The sequence below is a fragment of the Myxine glutinosa genome, chromosome 1, assembly GCF_964187855.1.
Source record: "Myxine glutinosa chromosome 1, kmMyxGlut1.1, whole genome shotgun sequence".
NCBI classification, from domain to species: domain Eukaryota; kingdom Metazoa; phylum Chordata; class Myxini; order Myxiniformes; family Myxinidae; genus Myxine; species Myxine glutinosa.
In genome coordinates this window covers 37,731,400-37,752,840 of record NC_136261.1, presented here as the reverse complement: position 1 = coordinate 37,752,840, position 21,441 = coordinate 37,731,400, and the positions used below count along the sequence as shown (strand labels likewise).

At 45.9% G+C, this 21,441-nt stretch overlaps 1 protein-coding gene across 5 annotated transcripts in view; it reads right to left on the bottom strand.

Annotated features, from left to right (window-relative positions):
• The window catches only part of LRP4 (LDL receptor related protein 4), a 262,672-nt gene that overhangs the window by 40,443 nt on the left and 200,788 nt on the right, over positions 1-21,441 (bottom strand). For all 5 annotated transcript variants that reach the window (XM_078771054.1, XM_068109669.2, XM_068109660.2 and 2 more), the window contains 11 exons: positions 17,364-17,565; positions 16,653-16,842; positions 15,811-15,942; positions 14,866-15,006; positions 13,992-14,078; positions 12,884-13,055; positions 12,411-12,573; positions 9,791-10,016; positions 9,398-9,704; positions 7,361-7,579; positions 6,844-6,978 (listed from right to left, as the gene is read on the bottom strand). In XM_078771054.1, coding sequence (XP_078627180.1) covers positions 6,844-6,978; positions 7,361-7,579; positions 9,398-9,704; positions 9,791-10,016; positions 12,411-12,573; positions 12,884-13,055; positions 13,992-14,078; positions 14,866-15,006; positions 15,811-15,942; positions 16,653-16,842; positions 17,364-17,565 — 1,974 coding nt within the window. The remainder of the gene's footprint in view (positions 1-6,843; positions 6,979-7,360; positions 7,580-9,397; positions 9,705-9,790; positions 10,017-12,410; positions 12,574-12,883; positions 13,056-13,991; positions 14,079-14,865; positions 15,007-15,810; positions 15,943-16,652; positions 16,843-17,363; positions 17,566-21,441) is intronic.

Sequence of the window (21,441 nt, the reverse complement as noted above, 5' to 3'; positions counted from 1 at the left end):
ACGGCCCACAGACGGACAAGGGACACCACACTCCACCAGACCCCCCGTGGGGCCCAGGTCGCACCATGCCACCCATGGCTGGACCCCACCTCCAAATCTCGCCAGCACAGCCCCCCAGCTGGCTGGCATTCCCAAATTTTGAAAGGGGCAAATTTTGCCTGAGGCCGATCCCAATGACCTCCCCTTGTCCAAATTCCACAGCCGGGGGACCACCTCCCTCCATGGCTGTGCCAAGTCCATTTCCCATTTCCATTTAATTTTAAATTTCCTTTTAACAATTTGTATCTCCCGTCCCAAACCACAGCTGCAGGTAACAACCCCCTCAGGTTGTTCTGCCCCTCCCTGCAGCTGTTCCACATTCCCTACGGGGACCAAATCTCCTGAGGCTCGATCTCCCGACTCCCCAAGGTCCAAATCCAGCACGGAGCCAAAACACTCCCCCAACTGGTTGTTCAATTTCGGAGCCTCCTGTTCCCAATTGTTATGCACGGTGAGGGTCCCCACGGTCACCACAACCACCTCCTCGGACCGACTCACCTCCTCCCCAAAACTCCTTTGGGCCTGGTCAACCTCTACCTCCGTGGGACTGTCCCAGGTCCCCAGTCGCTGTGTCACATCAAGCTCATCATCATCATCATCATCATCATCATCATCATCATCATCACCCCCAAATTATTTCTGGCCCCGACAGGCCTTGATAAATAAATACATGGTCCGGCTCCATCACACGGACCCTCCATAATGTTACCCCCTCTTGCTCTGCACCACCGCCCTGGTGCTGCAAAGATTCCAATCCATCCCCCGGTTGATGTGTTGGGGCATCCACCCGGTCCCGATACACATCCAGGCCAGCAGGTGGGAAACATTCCCCATTACTATTTCCACATTCCCAATTTCCTTCCCCATTCACCTGTGGGCACTCCACGTTCACCTGTGCACATTCCCCATTCACCTCTTCACATTCCGTTTGCGGTGCAATTCCCAATTTGCCTTCCCCCCGTTCCGATTCAAATTCTGCCACCCTTGGCTTCTCCTGGGCCCCAACGGCGCCAAATATCTTCATTTCTCCTTTTAGTTCACTAATTTGGTCACTCATTTCCTTCATCTCTCCCTTCAATTCATTTATTTGGGAGTCCATTTTTCTATCCAACCCATCAATTTTATTTTCTAGTCGCTCACTGCGCTCACTCAGCCTCCATTTTGTTTTTCATTTCTCCCATCTCTCCTTTTAACCCATCAATTTTATTACTCTGAGCCTTAATACTGTCGTTCAATCCTCCCAGTTTGTCGTTTATCAAATCCCTCAAACATTTCATTAAGGCCTGGTTGTCTATGGAGGCCGTCTCTTCGGCGGGGGAAGTTCCACCTCTACGCTCTACCCCAACTACATCCGACCCACTCCCAAGAATACCCGCATCTTCCATCCCTTCTTCCATACCGCTCACCTCCTCCTCCGTAAAGGAGGTCGCTTTCCCACGCGGCTTTTCCAACCGGAATAAAATTAAATTTAATGACGCACAGTCAGCGTCTCGTAGCCCAATCGACTATTCAAATTTATCGCCTCAGACTAAAAAAAATTGCGTTCAAATTCTCCACACCCTGACACCAAATTCTTTTTTAGGGTTCAACCCCACTACTAACTACCAGTTGTCGTGCGACTCCGGTTAACACCAGAGACCGCGGATAGGCCTAAACGGATTTATTCGGAGGCAACAACCAATACGGATTTTACTATGGTCGCGCGGGAGGAAGAAGGAAAATGGAAGCTGCGGTAAAAGCACGTACCTGTGGAAGGCGAACGAACTCAAACGGCAAACACGATTTTAAAGGAATGGAAAATAATACAAGGGTTTATTGAAATAAGAATCGGGACAGAGAAATGCGGCGATAATCAAATAATGTAACTAAATTGGGATCCCACACACCGGACTCAGAAACGAACAAAGGAGGATGAATTACGAAAATAATTGTCTCGTCCTGGTGTGTAAAATGGTGCGTGCGGTCTTATCTGTCCCTTGTCTTGTCTTGTCCGCCATCCAACACAGCTCTGTTCGGCCCCGATGCACCCACGAGGTCCCTTGCTCCTGCACCACAGCACTGAGCACTGCTCCAAGCACAAGCACCGCTCCAAGCACCACGAGGTCCCACAGCAGGAGAGGCACCGCGCGTCCAACGTGGGCTAGCGGCTCCAAGCGGGGTCAATCTTCACACAAAATCAGCCTGCCACGTCCCAGTCAGCTCTCCCGAAGCAAACGTGCAAAAAGCAAGCGAACTCCACTCGGGCTATGACTCAACTCAACTCGGGCTGCGCAAGATGATGCGGATGTCCAAAAAGGGCTAGCTGCGCAAACAAGAGCACGAACCGCAAGAGAGCTGCCAGAGCCGCAAGAGAGGAAGAGCCGCAAGAGAGCAAGAGCTGCAAAGAGAGAAAATGTCCTTCGGCGCGCCCTTAAATAACCTTCCCGCGGTGGTGACGTCAGCCCTGGCGTGCCACCCAATCAGTGCCCTCTACCGACTCGCCGGCTGGAGGTCCATGCCTACCGCGCTGCCCCTCCACTCGTTCCCTGTTCCATGGTCACAGCACGTGGCACTCGATGTGACTAGGCCTGTTGGAGGTGTAATTGGCGGCGGCCATCATCGGCGTTGCCCCGTCCTGGTTTCCTTCCGAAGTCACTGTCAGGGAAGGGATTTATTTAGTGTTGTAATAAAGATCCTACCTAAGTGTCTACAGGTGTGCATTGCCATACGGGACAAAGGTTTGGCTACCAGATGTGGACACACAGGGGCGTTATCTTTAATCCCCACGCTACTTATCACTCGAACATCCTGGTATGCTCACAGGTATACTCTTAACCGACAAAACGCCTAAACACACAGAACTTATTACAGGTCAGATTCCTTACCGCGACAAGCGAAGCACGCTACCTATTCAGATCTGGCTGGCTCTACGTATCACTACCCTACCCAAAATAAGAATATATATATATATAGAACCTTCACTTGTAAAATAATAAGCCTTGTAAATAATTCCCTGTAAATATCCCCATCTTCCAAAAGGTCAAAGGTCGCACCCTAGCTAGGCCATATTGCAACATGTAGGACACCATAGGAACCTCTTCAGTTATTTCATTAGTATGTGTTTCAGGTAAGGATCTGTTCCCAATAGTTGAATCTACGTTGCATTAATGAATTAAGAGTAGGCCCCAAAGTTCCCTTAAAAAGCGGTGCGAGTGGTTTTCTATCTCCCTACAAGACGCCATTGCCCATGTGCTTCATCTCGGAGAAGAAGGGGGAGGAGTCCTCAGAGCGCCAGGAGTAAGGCGTGGCCACGTCAACGCACCATCAGGGGCGGAGCCGGTGAGCCCTCACGACCAATCAGGGCCGAGGCGAGCTCACCGGTGGGTGTATCCTAAAAGCCGCGACTTGATACGCAAAAACCCAATATAAGCGCCGCGTGCGGACTACTTGAAGATGAGTGGTTGGGAAAGCAAAGAGGGTGGTAAGGAGAGAGTCGTGCGTGGGTCGAGAGCCAAGGAGACGTCACAAGCAGATGAGCCAAGAGGAGCTGCAGACGAACAAGCAGATGAGCCAGAGAGAGCCACGGAGGTTGACCGACAGAGCGGCAGAGATTTGAATTACGTATGCAGCATACCAGCTTTCCCCCGCTATATAATTGTCCGGTCGCGTCCAACGACATGCGGAGCTGTTTGCCGGGTTTCGCCTCGAACCCAAAGCGTGGACCGGAGAGCGAGCTTGGAGCCGGACCTCGACGCCTACCATCTGCCTGGACCCTTCTCTTCCTTCCCACCACCACCTTTTCGCGTAAGTCAGTTTGTGTTGTCCTGGGCGTGTTAATTAAGAGTGTGTAAGCTTGCCTTGTGTCGTTTTACTTCCTCTACTTGTACATGCTTTTCCTTTCGTTTCCTCTTTTACTGTAATTAATAAATCATATTTGTTCTTCCTACTCTGGTTTCCTCTCATCCGATCGCTTTCATGATTTCCTCAATTGAGTACCGGTGGCACGATCAAAACCGCTCAGAATCGGGATTAGTCTTTTTGTTAACGGCTCGGATTTCGGACTGCTAACCGCTCGGCAAACTCCATCTTGTCCGGGTCCGAGCAGGGAATTATATCCCTGCTTTGCGGAGGGATTGGCAAAGGTATTTGGGAACCCATTGACCAATCACCCTGGCCAATCTCACCCCGCAAAGGAGCGTGTAATTTCCAGGACTGGGGGATCGGCCAGTGTAAAAGACAAGGGGATTAACCCCCCCCCCCCCCCCCCCCCCGCTTGGTAAGGGGAGCGCCGAACCCCGGATCCGCAATATATATATATATACTGTATATATATACCTATATATATATAAATATATATATACACACACACACACACACACACACACACACACATGAGTGTGTGCATGTATATGTGTGCATAAGTGTGTGCAAGTTGCTGTTGTTGACTGCTATCTACCTTGTTTATTATATTTTTTGGAGTAACATCTCTACATCCTTTTGCATTTTTACTTCCACCACTGAAGGAGGTTATGTTTTCACCCCTGTCTGTTTGTTTGTGAACAAGATATCTCAAAACTTTGTGGACGGATTCGGACGAAATTTGGTGGAGAGGTTGTGTGTGTGACAAGAACGAAATGATTAGATTTTCTTGACGAGCAACGGTACCCGCCCTATGGGCGGGGCTTCAATTGGGAAGCCAAATTAAAAGGCAATATATCAGAAATTGAAGGCTTTTTTATTTTAAACGATTCATATAAACATCCGTTGAATCATATCACACGCAAATCATCAAAATCTAAACAGTACATGGCGCACATTTGGAATACAGATTGAATTCTGCAAAACGGAAGCGGCCGCTACACGTCTTTCTCAGTCGCACGTTTATGTGTGAAGAGTGCGCGCCGAATCTGTAACACGGAAGCGGCCGCTACACCTGTTTCTCAGTCGCTTGGCACATGCCGCCGTGTTACTTCGGAGCCGCACGTTTATATAGGAAGAGTTCATCAGGAGTCGATCTACTTTGTCCTGGTACGTAGAATTTCAACAAAAGCCACATCACCGTTCATATCGGTAAATATTATTCAATCGTGTTTGGAAAAATTGGAAAATTCGAAAACTTGGAAAAACTGGAAAAACAATGTAGGGGTACAAACAAAAACAATGTATTTTACTCCAGGGGTCCGAGGATTACCCGCCCAAAATATCGTTGAGATCGGTTCAGCCGTTTTTGCGGTCCCTTCGAACGGACAGACGGACAGACATTTGGTGAATTATTGTAAGATGATCTGGATCCGGATCCGGCCAGTATAATTTTTTCAGTGATTCTTCAGCATTGAATGATCGGGCTTAAAATGATATACAGTTTATCACAATATCTCAAAAAGTTATGGTCGGATTCAAACGAAACTTGATGGACAGATTGCGTTGGTGACGAGGACAAATTTATTCGATTTTGGTGAAGATCTGAACCTGAGCATTTTTTTTTATTATTCCAAGTTATTCTTCACCATTGAGAGATGGGGCCTAAAACGATATACTCGTATAGCACAATATTTCAAAAGGTTGTGGATGGGTTCTGACAAATCTAGGTGGATGAGTTGGTTAGGTGATAAGAACAAGCCGATTATATTTTGGATGAGGTCCGGATCCAGATTTGGCCAATCAGTGGGATAGAAAATGTTAACTTCTTAACTTCTGTCTTCTACCGACTCATATCCAGCCTAGTTCCCCCAGCTCTATCTGTGCTCTGTCCCCCAAATATTCCTACAGGTCGCACAAGATCTGCCAGCAACCCTCTTATGGTGAAATTGCCAAAATCAAGACTCTCTGCTCACCTTCACTCTTTCATTCCTCTTTTCTCCCGCCTCAGGAACAAACTCCCTCACTCTCTTAAATCCAAGTCCTCCCTCCAGGTCTTTAAAACAGCTGTTCACCACCATCTCTTATCTTCTCCCATCCAAAACCTTGATCTTTTCTACGCCCGTTAATTCACCCCAAATCCACTTTTTTGAAATACCGACTTATTTCCTGGAAGTCCTAGCAGTGTCCATGTGTTTTATACCTCTCCCACCCTCCCCCCCCCCCCCTTCCCATTCCTTCCTCCCCCAAGCCCTCTCCCTCCCACAGAAATCCCGGCGTCCTTGTTCTCTACAGTTGTACTTGTGTGCTTCCCTCTCTCTCCCCATCTTGCCGCCCGCCCCCTTTATTATATGTTTTATGTGTCCGTTTTTTTTTTTCGGGATTAATGTGTCGCTCTTACACGAGCCTCGATGTTGTGTACAAAAAAAAAACAAAAAAAAAAACTGTCCAGCCTGGTGGAGGTATGCGGTTGATATTAGTGTGCCCATTCCAGTAGATAATAGCTTAAACTAGAACGGAACTGAGTAGGGAACATACCTCCGCCTGGTTGCCATATCACTCAATGGTGAAGAATTACTTTAAAAATTCTCCTAGCTGGATCCAGATCCGGATCTTCACCAAAATCAAATCATTTCATCCTTGTCACAAGCGCGACATCCGAGCCAGAATTTCGTCTGAATACGTGCACAACTTTTTGAGATATTTTGTTCACAAACGGACAAACAAACAGACAGACAGACAGATAGGGGTGAAAGCATAACCACCATCCACCTTTGGTGGTGGAGGTAATGAAGTGCAGTAGAAAAATAGAACCTCTCCATGGTCCAATCTTCCTGCCCCATTGCTAATATCAAACATATTCATCGTAGGAATTTCACCCAAAGTTTGTTGACCGTGGAATGATGGCATCGGATTCTGAAAACCGCATTACGCACGACTCATTGCAGGGTGAGACCATGCTCGTACCGTTCTAGGTCGTAGTCCAGTGTAAGTCCATTGGGCCAGCCCAAGTTGGTTGTAACGAGAGCGCGTATGTCTGAGCCATCCAGCAAACTTCGCTCGATCTTCGGCTGCTCACCCCAATCCGTCCAAAAAAGAAACCTGTGAAGTCATCACAAATGTCTTACGTCAGATGAGGAATGAGCACCGAAGACGCTGCGGACGAGGAACTGAGAGCAACAGTCAATGGAGAGGGGATTGTTTGCAGGAAAGGACAATCAGTAACAGTTACTTACACTAATTTACAGGGTTGGACAATCAATTATGGGGTATAGTTTATGCAATGCCATAACCAGTTTATGGTCAGGTGATTACATTTGTCCAATACAAGGTTCTCTGGGAATATGGAGTATTCAATTTTGTCCAAAAAACAAATATTTATCCGACTACAAGCTATCATAATAACCTATTATGAAAGTGCATCATTTAATTGTCTCTCATGATTGTTGTTATTATTATTATATTTACTGACACAAGTACTTACCCCTTCATGGGGAAGACAGAAATGGCCCGTGGTTCCATCAGGCTACTGTTCACAATAATCTTCCTGCTGGATCCATCGAGTCTGGATACTTCGATGGCGTCGCGTCCCGTGTCGGTCCAATAGAGATTGCGAGCTACCCAGTCAACGCACAGGCCATCGGTGGTGACCAGGCCTTTGTCCACAACCGTCTTTGCTCCAGAACCATCGAGGTTCACCCTCCTGTAAAAAAAACACCGTTCTGGTCATCAATATTTGAACATGTGGTGAGAACTCCGTGAGTCACCAAGTCATGCATCGACGAGAATCAAGTCATCAACAATTCTTTCAGACAGGTGTTTTGACATCAATTCAATCAATTTTGACGCCTTTGATGTTATAATATAGAACTTTTCTCGAGATTTGCGGTACCCGGTGGTGCTGGGGGAGAGATGAGCGGGTTTGGCGGTTGCTGTTTTTAAAGAAAGAATCGATTCGGAATCTGAATGTGTCGGACGTCAAGCGAACCACCCGAACCGTTAAGCCAACACCAGTCTTATTGGTTCATACATTTCTGATTTAATTAATCCCGTGATTTTATTGTTCCTGCGAACGCCAACAAAGATCCGAGTTGTCACGCTTCCTAATGACGTATTTACGTTACAGCTGTTGTGTGAGGCTGCTGAGCGTTTGTTTGTATGAAAAATTCGGCATTGTGGAAACTGTTATGTGCTCTCCTGAAATGAAAGACTGCCAGGTGAGTGAGGAGAGGCATCAGAAACTTTTCAGCAAGGCCCAGATACTGTACGTGGTGTAGACCGTACTCTACATGCTGCGAGTCTCAGTTACCAAGTACCGCAGCCGCCGGATTGGGAGTGTGCAACATTTATTGCCTCGGCCACCAAAGGTGGATGGAGGTTATGTTTTCACCCCTGTCTCTCTGTCCGTTTATCCGTTTGTTTGTGAACAAAATATCTCAAAAAGTTGTACACGGATTCCGACGAAATTTGGCAGAGAGATAGCGTAGGTGAGAAGTATGAAATGATTCGATTTTGGTGAAGATTCGGATCCAGCTACTATAATTTTTAAAGTGAATCTTCACCATTGGGAAATAGGGCCAAAAACGATACATAGCAGGATATCTCAAAAGGTTATGGACGGATTTGGACAAAACGTGGTGGACAGGTTGTGCGTGTGACAAGGAAGAATCGATTCAATTTTGGTGAAGATCTGAATATAGATTCGGATATGAGAATTATTTAATTTTAAGTGATTCTTCACCATTGAGAGATAGGGCTAAAACCAACATATAGCAGGATATCTCAAAAAGTTATGGATGGATTTGGACGAAACTTGGTGGACAGGTTGTGCGTGTGACAAGGAAGAATTGATTCAATTTTGGTGAAGGTCCGTATCCGGCAAGTATAATTTTTAAAGTGATTCTTCACCTTTGGGAAATAGGGCCAAAAACGATACATAGCAGGACATCTGAAAAAGTTATGGACGGATGATTTTGATTCAATGTGATTCTGTATTGTGATTTTGTGGTATATTTTAGGATACAAATCATAAACTGTTCACCTGGTGGAGGTATGCGCTCTATGGAGTGCCGCTTTTAGTTTATTTCTCTGCCCAATTTGATGTGTGTCTATCTTTGTCCCGTGATTCTCCATTTTCATCGTCCTTTGCCTTCTTATAATAAACTATTCCGTAAAAGCACGTTTTGTGTGGTGATCGATCATTGCAGATTTTTCATGTGAGAAACTATTTCGGCGTGATTTGAATGGTAAATCTCTGGGGAAGGTTATAATTGGTAATGTTCTCTTAAAGGGGCTTGCGGAAATAACAATTCCGACTGGGGGCCTGGCAGATTATTTATATTTGTGCAAGTTTCTTCATTCTTTATGAGTTTCAAGGACTTGGACAACTTTTTTGGACTTTACAGCACTGGATAATGCTTTTTCATTTTTCCAGGAGTTTCAAGGACTGTGCGAACCTTATTGTCTGTCAATAGTACAACCTGAAAGTGATTTGGAAATCAAACATTATTCCCAAGTGCACCGTATTGTGTCCAGGTGAACATCGGTGTAGTAGATTTGGTGCTCCATTCCATCGTAGTCCAATGCGATGACATTATGCAGGTCAATGGCTGGGACAAGGACATCAGAGCGGTCATCAGTGTCCAACGATAGCCAGCGGATAGTGGCACGGTCAGAAAACAGCAGAAAGGACTCGGGGCCCGGCTCGCACGTGCGCTTGTCTTTTCGCAGCCTGATTCCTGTTGGGCAGGCGCAAGAGGCTCCACCAGCAGGTGTTGGTAGACACAGATGACTGCATTGTCCGTTACGTGGTGCACAGCGATTAAAGCCTGAGAAGGACAGTTCAGAATTACACTGTTTTAGGTAGCGACATGGTATTGTATTTCTGGAATATCATTATAATAACATAACTCACCGGCAGGCTGAGTGCGATCCACTGCTTGGATGTCCATGAGACCAGGAAGTCCATCACATACTGTGAAAGGATCACCGCCACGCACCCGCTCGGTGCGTCGCACTGCCCGCTCTTGCCAGTCTGTCCAGTACAAGAACTCACCCAGGAGGGACAGGCCATATGGATGCGGAACTGGCATGACCAGCGTGTGGCGGTGGTTTCCGTTAAGATCTGATACTTCAATACGCTGGTGGGGTGGGAGAGGTGGTGTTACACTCTGCAATGTTTTTGAAAATATATTGTAGAAATAGTCATCTTTTTTGTACACATATATGGTGTATTATACCTGGTGGTGGTTTAGCGGTTAAGGTGCTTCTTTTGCTTTGGATCTTAAGGTCCTCAGTTCAAACTCAACACGTGCCTAAAAAAACCACCAGATGGTTCAACTCAGCCTATCATCCTTTTGAGGTGGGCAAAATGAGTACCTGCATGAACCCTGCCTCAGCACCATGTAATCTCCTCTCAAGGTCAATGTTACACCAGGTCAGACTGGAAGAAGTTAATCCTAATGGTCTAAGCACACATTTTTTGAAGGGACACACATGGCTGTGCTGGAGGACTGAAAAACAACTTCTAACTTCCCTTGTCATTGTAGGACCATTTAAGGCAAGCGGCGATAACTCTACTTTCTTCAAGACCAGCGTGAAATAAGAAAAAATAAATCCACAACAAAGAAAATCCTTCCCCCTTTGGTACAGGGCACATGACATTAACACGACAGCTGCTATTCATATTTGTTGTGTAGTGGTTGTCAGATGCAACAAGGAAGAGTGAATGGGGATGAAAACATTAAGTTGAAGGGCACTCGGTAGAGCTCATTCCTCCGCCAGGCTGAACAGTTTGTTTTGTATCCCACTGATAGGCCGGATCTGAATTCGGACCTGAACCAAATCTTGTCGGCTTGTTCTTGTCACCTTACCAACTCATTCCCAAGTTTAGTCATAACTCGTCCATAACTTTTTTAAAATATGTTATATATAGCTTTTCCCCCGATCTCTCAATGGTGAAGAATCTTTTAAAAAAATTAAATAATTATAGTATCTGAATCCATATTCAGATCTTCACCAAAATCGAATTGATTCGGTCATGTCACACACCCAACCTGTCCACCAAGTTTCCCCCAAATCCGTCCATACCCTTTTGAGATATCGTGCTATGTATTGGGTTTAGCCCTATCACTCAATGGTGAAGAATCACTTTAAAAATCCTGTCTCCAGAACCGGATCTTCACTAAAATCTGAGCAATTCGTTATTGTCACACACTCAAGTTGCCCACCAAGTTTCATCAGAATATGTCTAAAATTGTTGAGATATCCGGCTCACAGACAAACGGACAGGGGAGAAAATGTAACATCTATTCAACTTCGATGGAGGAGGTAATACTCTTCTTCCTGGAATGAAAAATTCATCTCGATGTGAGATAACGGTTTGGTGGTAATTAAGCCAGCGGTCACTATCCATATCGGAGTTAGGTGCTGGTAGCTCAACCTGGAGGACCCATTCACAACATGTACTTCCTGTTCATAAAGTTCCAAATACTCATCCGTGACTGTGGTGAGAAGCCAAGGTACTTACTCAACAGAACTCCCTCAGAAGATCTCATCATGATCGTAGAGTGGTCGAGCGTAGTTTGTATTTGCACTTGTAGCCATATAAAATAGACAAAGGGAAACAACGCAAACAACAACATGCATTTTAAGGCCATTTTCCCTGCTAGAGCGGGGGTTAGCCTTGCGGTCCCCATGACAATCTTCTCCATTTTGCCCTACTTTCTGCATCTCTCCTTGTCAACCCTCTTGCCCGCATTTCTTCTTCCACCATCTTTAGCCAAGCCTTTCTCTGTCTTCCCCGTCCTCGACTTCCTTCTGCATTCATTTCCATCACTCTTCTTAACCAGTCACTTTCAGCCTTCCTCAACACATGACCAAACCATCTCAACCTGTTCCTCTTCACAGCATCAATCACAGGCTCTATTCCCATCATCTTTCGCAATTCATCATTTGTCTTCCTCTCTCTCAACGATACTCCGCACATCCACCGAACCATTCGCATTTCCACCCTTTCCAGCCTTCGTTGCTGCTCTACGTTCTTTACCCATGTCTCACTCCCATAAATCATAACACTTCTCACACATGCAGCATACACCTTTCCCTTCAGCTTCAATGACACTCCCCTCCTCATCAGCACGCCACTCAGTTCCCGAAACTTCTTCCATGCACATCTCACTCGAACAACCGTTGCCGAGTCTGATCCACCTTCTCCATTCAGCATGTCTCCGAGGTAGCGAAATGTTTTCATACCTTCCAGCTTCACGCCATCTCCAAGATCCAAAAGACAAGACAAAGGGAAAGCATCCAAAAAAATCCACAAGCACATTGGATTCTTCCTGCAGCATCAGGCTTATTACCTTTGGTCGTTGACTAGTCTACAAGGCTGTGGAGATGAGATGGATGATCGAAGGTCTGCATCGATCGCATCTATGGCAGTCTATGTTTTGTGCCTGCTTTCTCAGCATGTGCGATATGAAGGAAAATTAACGTGATTACAATATACTGTACAGTATCTGGAAGCAGTTACCCACCTCAGTGTGAGCATCGGCCCAAATGAGCTGAGAGCCGGCTTGGTCAACTACGAGGCCATTGGGCCAGCCGAGGTTTTTTGTGATGACCGCAACTCGCTCGGACCCATCCATCCCCGCTCGCTCGATTCTTGCTCTTTCTCCCCAGTCTGTCCAGTACATATAGCTGTGGTTGTGGGCGGCAAGAGAAAAGTGAAGTCTTTCCCACATGTTCTCAGGGAATACCAGGGCAATCACATGCCACAGTCATGAATGCTTAGATAGCTAAGAATTTACTCCGGATTGTTCAGGACTCTATAGCAGAGATAATAAATCTACAGTGACCAGAAAATTAAAGTCTTCCAAAGACTGAAAGGACTGGATGCTACTAGCTCAGTAACGATTGTGGGTTTATCAAGACCACATAAAATAGGGATGGAGGAATAAATCAAATATTTCGTGAGACACGATTTAGCCAATCTTGTTGATAGGCATACCCAGTATTGTGATTCAGGGCAATTGCCCTCGGGCTGTCCAGGCCACGCCAAATGAGAACCTTCCGCAGATTTCCATCCAGGTTGGTAACCTCTATGCGTTTGGTGCCTGCATCAGCCCAGTATATCTTCTGGCCAAGAGCATCGACTGCCAGGCCATCAGCAGTCTGGATACCTGAAAAAAAAACATTCCAAACAGCAGTTAACAACCACCTACAAAGTGCGGCCAACCGATTTTACTCCATGCTCGAGGTTGACCGAACATGTGAAATGGCCTGAATGTTCAACATCGAAAATAAGGCCATACTTGGAAGTTGCAAAAGGCAAATAACTAAATTTTCCACCACCTGGAGAGACAATAAGAAAGCTTTCGACAGTGTCCCACATTCGTGGATGATAAAATGCATGCAAATAAACAAAATCAATCCCCAAACAAGAAAGAGCAGAGATTGCAGACCCTCACAAGGACATGTTTGTGTGTAGTTTATTGACGATGTAGATTTATATTAAATCCAATATGGCTGCCTTACCACATGACTGATGACGTCATCAACTGAATTCTCTCATTCAATTTTTGTGTAGATAATGCTCAAGAAATCTCAAACTGATCAGATCAAGCATTCTACTTGTCTAATTACGACGTCATAATGAAGGCAACGAAGACATCATCATGAACATCTGGCTTTCCCAAGGGGAGTACTTGCCAATGAGCCAAAGAGCCATGGTTCCATTTTATCATGGAGCTGTTTCATAGATATAGAGGTGCAAAGTTTTTTGTTTTTTCCAAGATGGCGCCCGTACCATGTAACGTACGACGTCATAATTATCCTGACAACATTCAACAGGAGGAGGAGCTCCTATGGAGATAATTTATTGGCAGTCGGACCAACGTTTGCAGAGAAAAGCATACTCACGTTTTGTTCAGACAAACAGACAGACAGACCCAAATGCAATACCCTCTCCTCTTGCGAGGTTGAATATGCTATGATTGCAACGTAGTGATACGAGACAACTTTCCTTAGAGAGGAACTGAGTGTGCTGAGGACGAAGAAGAGATTAAGTTATTTAGCAAACATGAGCGCAAAACCGTTTAGGACTTTGCTTTGCTTACCGTGTTTCACGACATCCTCATAATCAGAGCCATCGAGGTTGGCCCGGCTGATTTTCTTGAGTGCACTGTCAGACCAATACACCTTTCCTGTAACACAAACCTATTGGTCAGCAAGCACAGGACCGTCGCATCAACCTTTTACCGGTACAGCGCATCATCTGCAGAACTGCCAAACAAACGGGGACCGTACCGTATTCAGTTGCGCAGAGTACGGGCAACAATTACCGACGCCTTCTCCCAATTGACTTAAGACATTCAATTATTATGACTACAATTAGTGATTTCCATTCCCTTCGGCCCAATGTTCAAAAATCTTAAGACATAAAGGCCACGTGAGCAAATAAGTTATCCGTCTTGGATTCCCGACAATGACAGCGGCACCTGCATAGCATTTCCTATAGGGGGCGTTAAAGTCACTTCTGGGTGATTTATAACTAAGAGTGGCACATTAAAAATGGCTGCAGATGACTTCATCTGAGGAAAGGCAGTCTAGATTAAGTAAACGACTGTCCGCATAGCTTAAGCTGAACAGCTTACTTATTTGCATATTCTCATGGCCGGTGCCCTTCTTCGCATCTTTGGCTTCCATGTGTTGTGATGCAGTTTCCCAATGTGTGTGAAATCAATGTACAGTAGTTGTCTGCAATCTGATGAGAATGTAAGGCCAGCGATTTTGCCACACGGCAAAAGCTTGAGGTCACCAACCTTGCTTGAGGTCACCAAAAATGTCCCCCAAAGCGTTAAATGGCAAAAGAAACAACACTGCAGCAACATCCGCAAATTCAAGAACACATCTGCTCAAAGGCCCATGTTAAACCGACTTGGCCGCCCCCATGACTACCAACGCGTTGAATATGATGATCAAAACCACAACCTTTCTTGGGGTCCACACTGATGGCATTGGCGTTTTTGAGCGTCGTGTTGAGCGGGAGGAGGACGTCGGCGTAGTAGGGCACGTCCAAGGAAATCAGGCGAATGTCCGTGCGGCGAGCAAAAATGAGGAACTTCTTCATGCCTGGCAGACATGCAGACACATACTGTTGCTATTAAAAACTAGAACAGCGCCCGGTAGAGAGCATACCTCCACCAGACCGATCAGTTTCGCGTTTGTATCCCATTTATAGGCCCGATCTGGATCTGGACTTGAACCAAAATATAATCGACATGTTCTTATCACCTCCCCAACTCATCCACCAAATGTTGTCTTAACCCATTCACAACATTTTGAAATATCATGCTATACTGCATATTGTTTTTGGCCCCATCTCTCAGTGGTGAAGAATCACTTAAAAATTAAATAACTGTCATATCCGCATCCAGATCTTCACCAAAATCCAAACAATTCGTCCTTGTCAAACACCAAACCTGTCCACCATGAATATTCTCGAAAGATATGAGGTTGTTTTTTAGTTACTTTGGAATGATTTTTACTTGTAATACAACAACAACAACAACAGGCATTCAAAGGCTATTTTCCCTGCTAGAGCGGGGGTTAGCCTTGCGGTCCCCATGACAATCTTCTCCATTTTGCCCTATTTTCTGCATCTCTCCTTGTTAACCCCCTTGCCCGCATTTCTTCTTCCACCATCTTTAGCCAAGTCTTTCTCGGTCTTACCCGTCCTTCTACATTCATGTCCATCACTCTTCTCAACCAGTCACTTTCATCCCTCCTCAACACATGACCAAACCATCTCAACCTGTTCCTCTTCACAGCATCAATCACAGGCTCTATTCCCGTCATCTTTCGCAATTCATCATTTTTACTTGGAATGAAGTACCAAATCGAATGTATAAAGTTGTGGGATGGAGTCAGACCAACCCTTATCGCACGTCCTCCCATCAGAGCGCAGCTTGATCCCGGTGGGACATGCACAGCTGTATCCGGGGGGATCGGGAGCAAGCAGGCAGAGATGGCTGCATCCTCCATTGCTCTCCGCACATGGCGATGGCACTGGGAAGGAGTCAGGGGAACATGATTTGAGTTTCATGTGCTGATATATGACGCACACCAATCAGTGTGAATTTGAATAACATTATAAAAGGAAGACTTATTATGTATTGGAATTATATCGACATATAACATATGCAAGGAAACAAAAGGTGGTGAATAAGGGAAGGGGGAAGGATAGCAGAGAGAAGGAAAAGTAGGATGGGTTGAGATATGAGTGAGGTCATGAAAATGTCCGAATCTCCGTCGTGATACTAGTATAGAACCGCCTTTCGAGGCCATTTTTCCCCGCAGAGCAGGGGTTGGCCTTTTTTTCGGGCACCGTGGTCCCCTTTTTGAAGCAATGTTTTACAGCCGGATGCCCTTCCTGCCGCCAACCTTGTTAGTCGCCTCTTGCGACACACAGGGAATTACCAGGAAGCTGGTACTCAATTTGCCGACCTTGGAAGGATGACAGGCTGAGTCAACCCCCCTGGCGTTAATTCAGCGATAGACCGGGATTGAAACCCAGGATCCTGGGATCCCAAGGCGGCACCCTAACCGCTATGCCAACACCAGGCTCGTCGTGATACTAGTATATTAAGTGGAAACGACAATACCTCCTTATTAATTATTTACAATTGTGTCCTTTAAAAGATGACAAACAATCTTCTCCCATAATCTAGTTGGACTGAAATCCGCATTCCTGACCCCCCCCCCCCCCCCTTCCGCACCATGTGGCCTCTCATGCTGGTACACATGCACGTCCATGAGGTTGTCCAGACCGTTACGCAGGACCGTGCGATCGCCCCCGCTGAGCTTGTCTGCACTTTGAAGGCTCTTGGCCTGCCAGTCGGTCCAGTAGATCCGATCGCCCCACACTGTGAGGCCAAATGGGTGCGGCAGCTGTGAGCCAATCAGTACCTGCCATGCAAGAAGTATTGCCCAATGGAAAACAGTGAAAGTAAATAAAATGATGACAAGTTTCCTAAACCAAACAGTCTTTATCCGTTTCCTGTTTCCTCCGCCATCTCCATCTCCAGGCAGGTTCAGTGCTTCAGTGGTACCAAATCAGACATATGGCGAAGGACTATACCTGGGTGCTTTGCATCTGTAACAAACCTTCCCATCTGTAGTCAGGGCAGACATTTTGTAATTTGTTAAGAATTCTGGCAATAACTCGCCTACTCTTCACAAAAGGCACCGTGGGATACTTGACGTTCACCAACTAATGCCAGCAGATGGGTCTAAATGCTTAACATTTATCCAAAGAATGGCGAACTTTTTGATTCAGCATCCTGACTGGCATCTGCGAAGCATCAATCGAACCATTTACGGTCGAGTCTGGACTCAAACGCAGGCCAGACAGCAGTTCAACTGCATTAACTTTGCATTATCCATTCCTACCGCGTGTTCCCTACAGCAATACAATACCTAATTCTCACCTGCCGACCTGTACCATCCAGCCTTGCAAACTCGATAGTTTTGACTCCAGCGTCGGCCCAATAGAGGCGCTCCATTTCATAGTCCACGGCTAGGCCATTGGGCCATTTAAGGCGAGATGTCACAATGGCTTTTCGATGTGACCCATCCATTCCTGCTCGTTCGATCTTTGCCTTCTCCCCCCAGTCTGTCCAGTACATGTAGCTGTGGCGTATTGGATGGCACACCTTGTTAGACATATTGATTAAAAAAGGAAGATTTACGATGAATAACCAAATGTGAGCTGATGGATGCAATTGAAGAATCGGTAAAATCAATTTCAACAAAGTAAAGTAAATTATTTTGTTCTTTCGAATGCAACCTGTGGGTAGCATCATTTGCGGGGGCAGAGGGTGTGTCGCTGGTTCAGTTCCCCCTATAGGAACCACCTTTGGAGGCCATTTTTACCCACAGAGCAGGGATTGGCCTTTTTTTGGGCACCATGGTCCCCTTTTTGAAGCAATGTTTTATGGTCCTTTTTTGGGCACCATGGTCCCCTTTTTGAAGCAATGTTTTATGGCCCTTTTTTGGGCACCATAGTCCCCTTTTTGAAGCAATGTTTTATGGCCCCTTTTTGGGCACCATGGTCCCCTTTTTGAAGCAATGTTTTATGGCCCATTTTTTGGGCACCATGGTCCCCTTTTTGAAGCAATGTTTTATGGCCCCTTTTTTGGGCACCATGGTCCCCTTTTTGAAGCAATGTTTTATGGCCCCTTTTTTTGGGCACCATGGTCCCATTTTTGAAGCAATGTTATATGGCCCATTTTTTGGGCACCATGGTCCCCTTTTTGAAGCAATGTTTTATGGCCCCTTTTTTGGGCACCATGGCCCCTTTTTGAAGCAATGTTTTATGGCCCCTTTTTTGGGCACCATGGCCCCTTTTTGAAGCAATGTTTTATGGCCCCTTTTTTGGGCACCCTGGTCCCCTTTTTGAAGCAATGTTTTATGGCCCCTTTTTGGGCACCATGGTCCCCTTTTTGAAGCAATGTTATATGGCCCATTTTTTGGGCACCATGGTCCCCTTTTTGAAGCAATGTTTTATGGCCCCTTTTTTGGGCACCATGGCCCCTTTTTGAAGCAATGTTTTATGGCCCCTTTTTTGGGCACCATGGCCCCTTTTTGAAGCAATGTTTTATGGCCCCTTTTTTGGGCACCATGGTCCCCTTTTTGAAGCAATGTTTTATGGGCCCTTTTTTGGGCACCATGGTCCCCTTTTTGAAGCAATGTTTTATGGCCCATTTTTGGGGCACCATGGTCCCCTTTTTGAAGCAATGTTTTATGGCCCCTTTTTTGGGCACCATGGTCCCCTTTTTGAAGCAATGTTTTATGGCCCCTTTTTTGGGCACCATGGTCCCCTTTTTGAAGCAATGTTTTATGGCCCCTTTTTTGGGCACCATGGTCCCCTTTTTGAAGCAATGTTTTATGGCCCCTTTTTTGGGCACCCTGGTCCCCTTTTTGAAGCAATGTTTTATGGCCCCTTTTTTGGGCACCATGGTCCCCTTTTGGAAGCAATGTTTTATGGCCCCTTTTTTGGGCACCCTGGTCCCCTTTTTGAAGCAATGTTTTATGGCCCCTTTTTTGGGCACCATGGTCCCCTTTTTGAAGCAATGTTTTATGGCCCCTTTTTTGGGCACCATGGTCCCCTTTTTGAATCAATGTTTTATGGCCCCTTTTTTGTGCACCATGGTCCCCTTTTTGAAGCAATGTTTTATGGGCCCTTTTTTGGGCACCATGGTCCCCTTTTTGAAGCAATGTTTTATGGCCCATTTTTGGGGCACCATGGTCCCCTTTTTGAAGCAATGTTTTATGGCCCCTTTTTTGGGCACCATGGTCCCCTTTTTGAAGCAATGTTTTATGGCCCCTTTTTTGGGCACCATGGTCCCCTTTTTGAAGCATTGTTTTATGGCCCCTTTTTTGGGCACCCTGGTCCCCTTTTTGAAGCAATGTTTTATGGCCCCTTTTTTGGGCACCATGGTCCCCTTTTTGAAGCAATGTTTTATGGCCCCTTTTTTGGGCACCCTGGTCCCCTTTATGAAGCAATGTTTTATGGCCCCTTTTTTGGGCACCATGGTCCCCTTTTTGAAGCAATGTTTTATGGCCCCTTTTTTGGGCACCCTGGTCCCCTTTTTGAAGCAATGTTTTATGGCCCCTTTTTTGGGCACCCTGGTCCCCTTTTTGAAGCAATGTTTTATGGCCCCTTTTTTGGGCACCATGGTCCCCTTTTTGAAGCAATGTTTTATGGCCCCTTTTTTGGGCACCATGGTCCCCTTTTTGAAGCAATGTTTTATGGCCCATTTTTTGGGCACCATGGTCCCCTTTTTGAAGCAATGTTTTATGGCCCCTTTTTTTGGGCACCATGGTCCCATTTTTTTGAAGCAATGTTTTATGGCCCCTTTTTTGGGTACCATGGTCCCCTTTTTGAAGCAATGTTTTATGGCCCCTTTTTTGGGCACCATGGTCCCCTTTTTGAAGCAATGTTTTATGGCCCATTTTTTGGGCACCATGGTCCCCTTTTTGAAGCAATGTTTTATGGCCCCTTTTTTGGGCACCATGGGTCCCCTTTTTGAAGCAATGTTTTATGGCCCCTTTTTTGGGCACCCTGGTCCCCTTTTTGAAGCAATGTTTTATGGCCCCTTTTTTGGGCACCATGGTCCCCTTTTTGAAGCAATGTTTTATGGCCCCTTTTTTGGGCACCATGGTCCCCTTTTTGAAGCAATGTTTTATGGCCCCTTTTTTGGGCACCCTGGTCCCCTTTTTGAAGCAATGTTTTATGGCCCCTTTTTTGGGCACCATGGTCCCCTTTTTGAAGCAATGTTTTATGGCCCCTTTTTTGGGCACCATGGTCCCCTTTTTGAAGCAATGTTTTATGGCCCATTTTTTGGGCACCATGGTCCCCTTTTTGAAGCAATGTTTTATGGCCCCTTTTTTTGGGCACCATGGTCCCATTTTTTTGAAGCAATGTTTTATGGCCCCTTTTTTGGGCACCATGGTCCCCTTTTTGAAGCAATGTTTTATGGCCCCTTTTTTTGGGCACCATAGTCCCCTTTTTGAAGCAATGTTTTATGGCCCCTTTTTTGGGCACCATGGTCCCCTTTTTGAAGCAATGTTTTATGGCCCCTTTTTTTGGGCACCATGGTCCCATTTTTTTGCAGCAATGTTTTATGGCCCCTTTTTTGGGCACCATGGTCCCCTTTTTGAAGCAATGTTTTATGGCCCCTTTTTTTGGGCACCATAGTCCCCTTTTTGAAGCAATGTTTTATGGCCCCTTTTTTGGGCACCATGGTCCCCTTTTTGAAGCAATGTTTTATGGCCCCTTTTTTTGGGCACCATGGTCCCATTTTTTTGAAGCAATGTTTTATGGCCCCTTTTTTGGGCACCATGGTCCCCTTTTTGAAGCAATGTTTTATGGCCCCTTTTTTTGGGCGCCATAGTCCCCTTTTTGAAGCAATGTTTTATGGCCCCTTTTTTGGGCACCATGGTCCCCTTTTTTTGAAGCAATGTTTTATGGCCCTTTTTGGGCACCATGGTCCCCTTTTTGAAGCAATGTCTTATGGCCCCTTTTTTGGGCACCATGGTCCCCTTTTTGAAGCAATGTTTTATGGCCCCTTTTTTGGGCACCATGGTCCCCTTTTTGAAGCAATGTTTTATGGCCCCTTTTTGGGGAACCATGGTCCCCTTTTTGAAGCAATGTTTTATGGCCCCTTTTTGGGGCACCATGGTCCCCTTTTTGAAGCAATGTTTTATGGCCCCTTTTTTGGGCACCATGGTCCCCTTTTTGAAGCAATGTTTTATGGCCCCTTTTTCGGGCACCATCGTCCCCTTTTTGAAGCAATGTTTTATGGCCCCTTTTTTTGGGCACCGTGGTCCCCTTTTTTTGAAGCAATGTTTTATGGCCCCTTTTTTTGGGCACCGTGGTCCCCTTTTTTTGAAGCAATGTTTTATGGCCCCTTTTTTTGGGCACCATGGTACCCTTTTTGAAGCAATGTTTTATGGCCTCTTTTTGGGCACTGTGGTCCCCTTTTTTTGAAGCAATGTTTTATG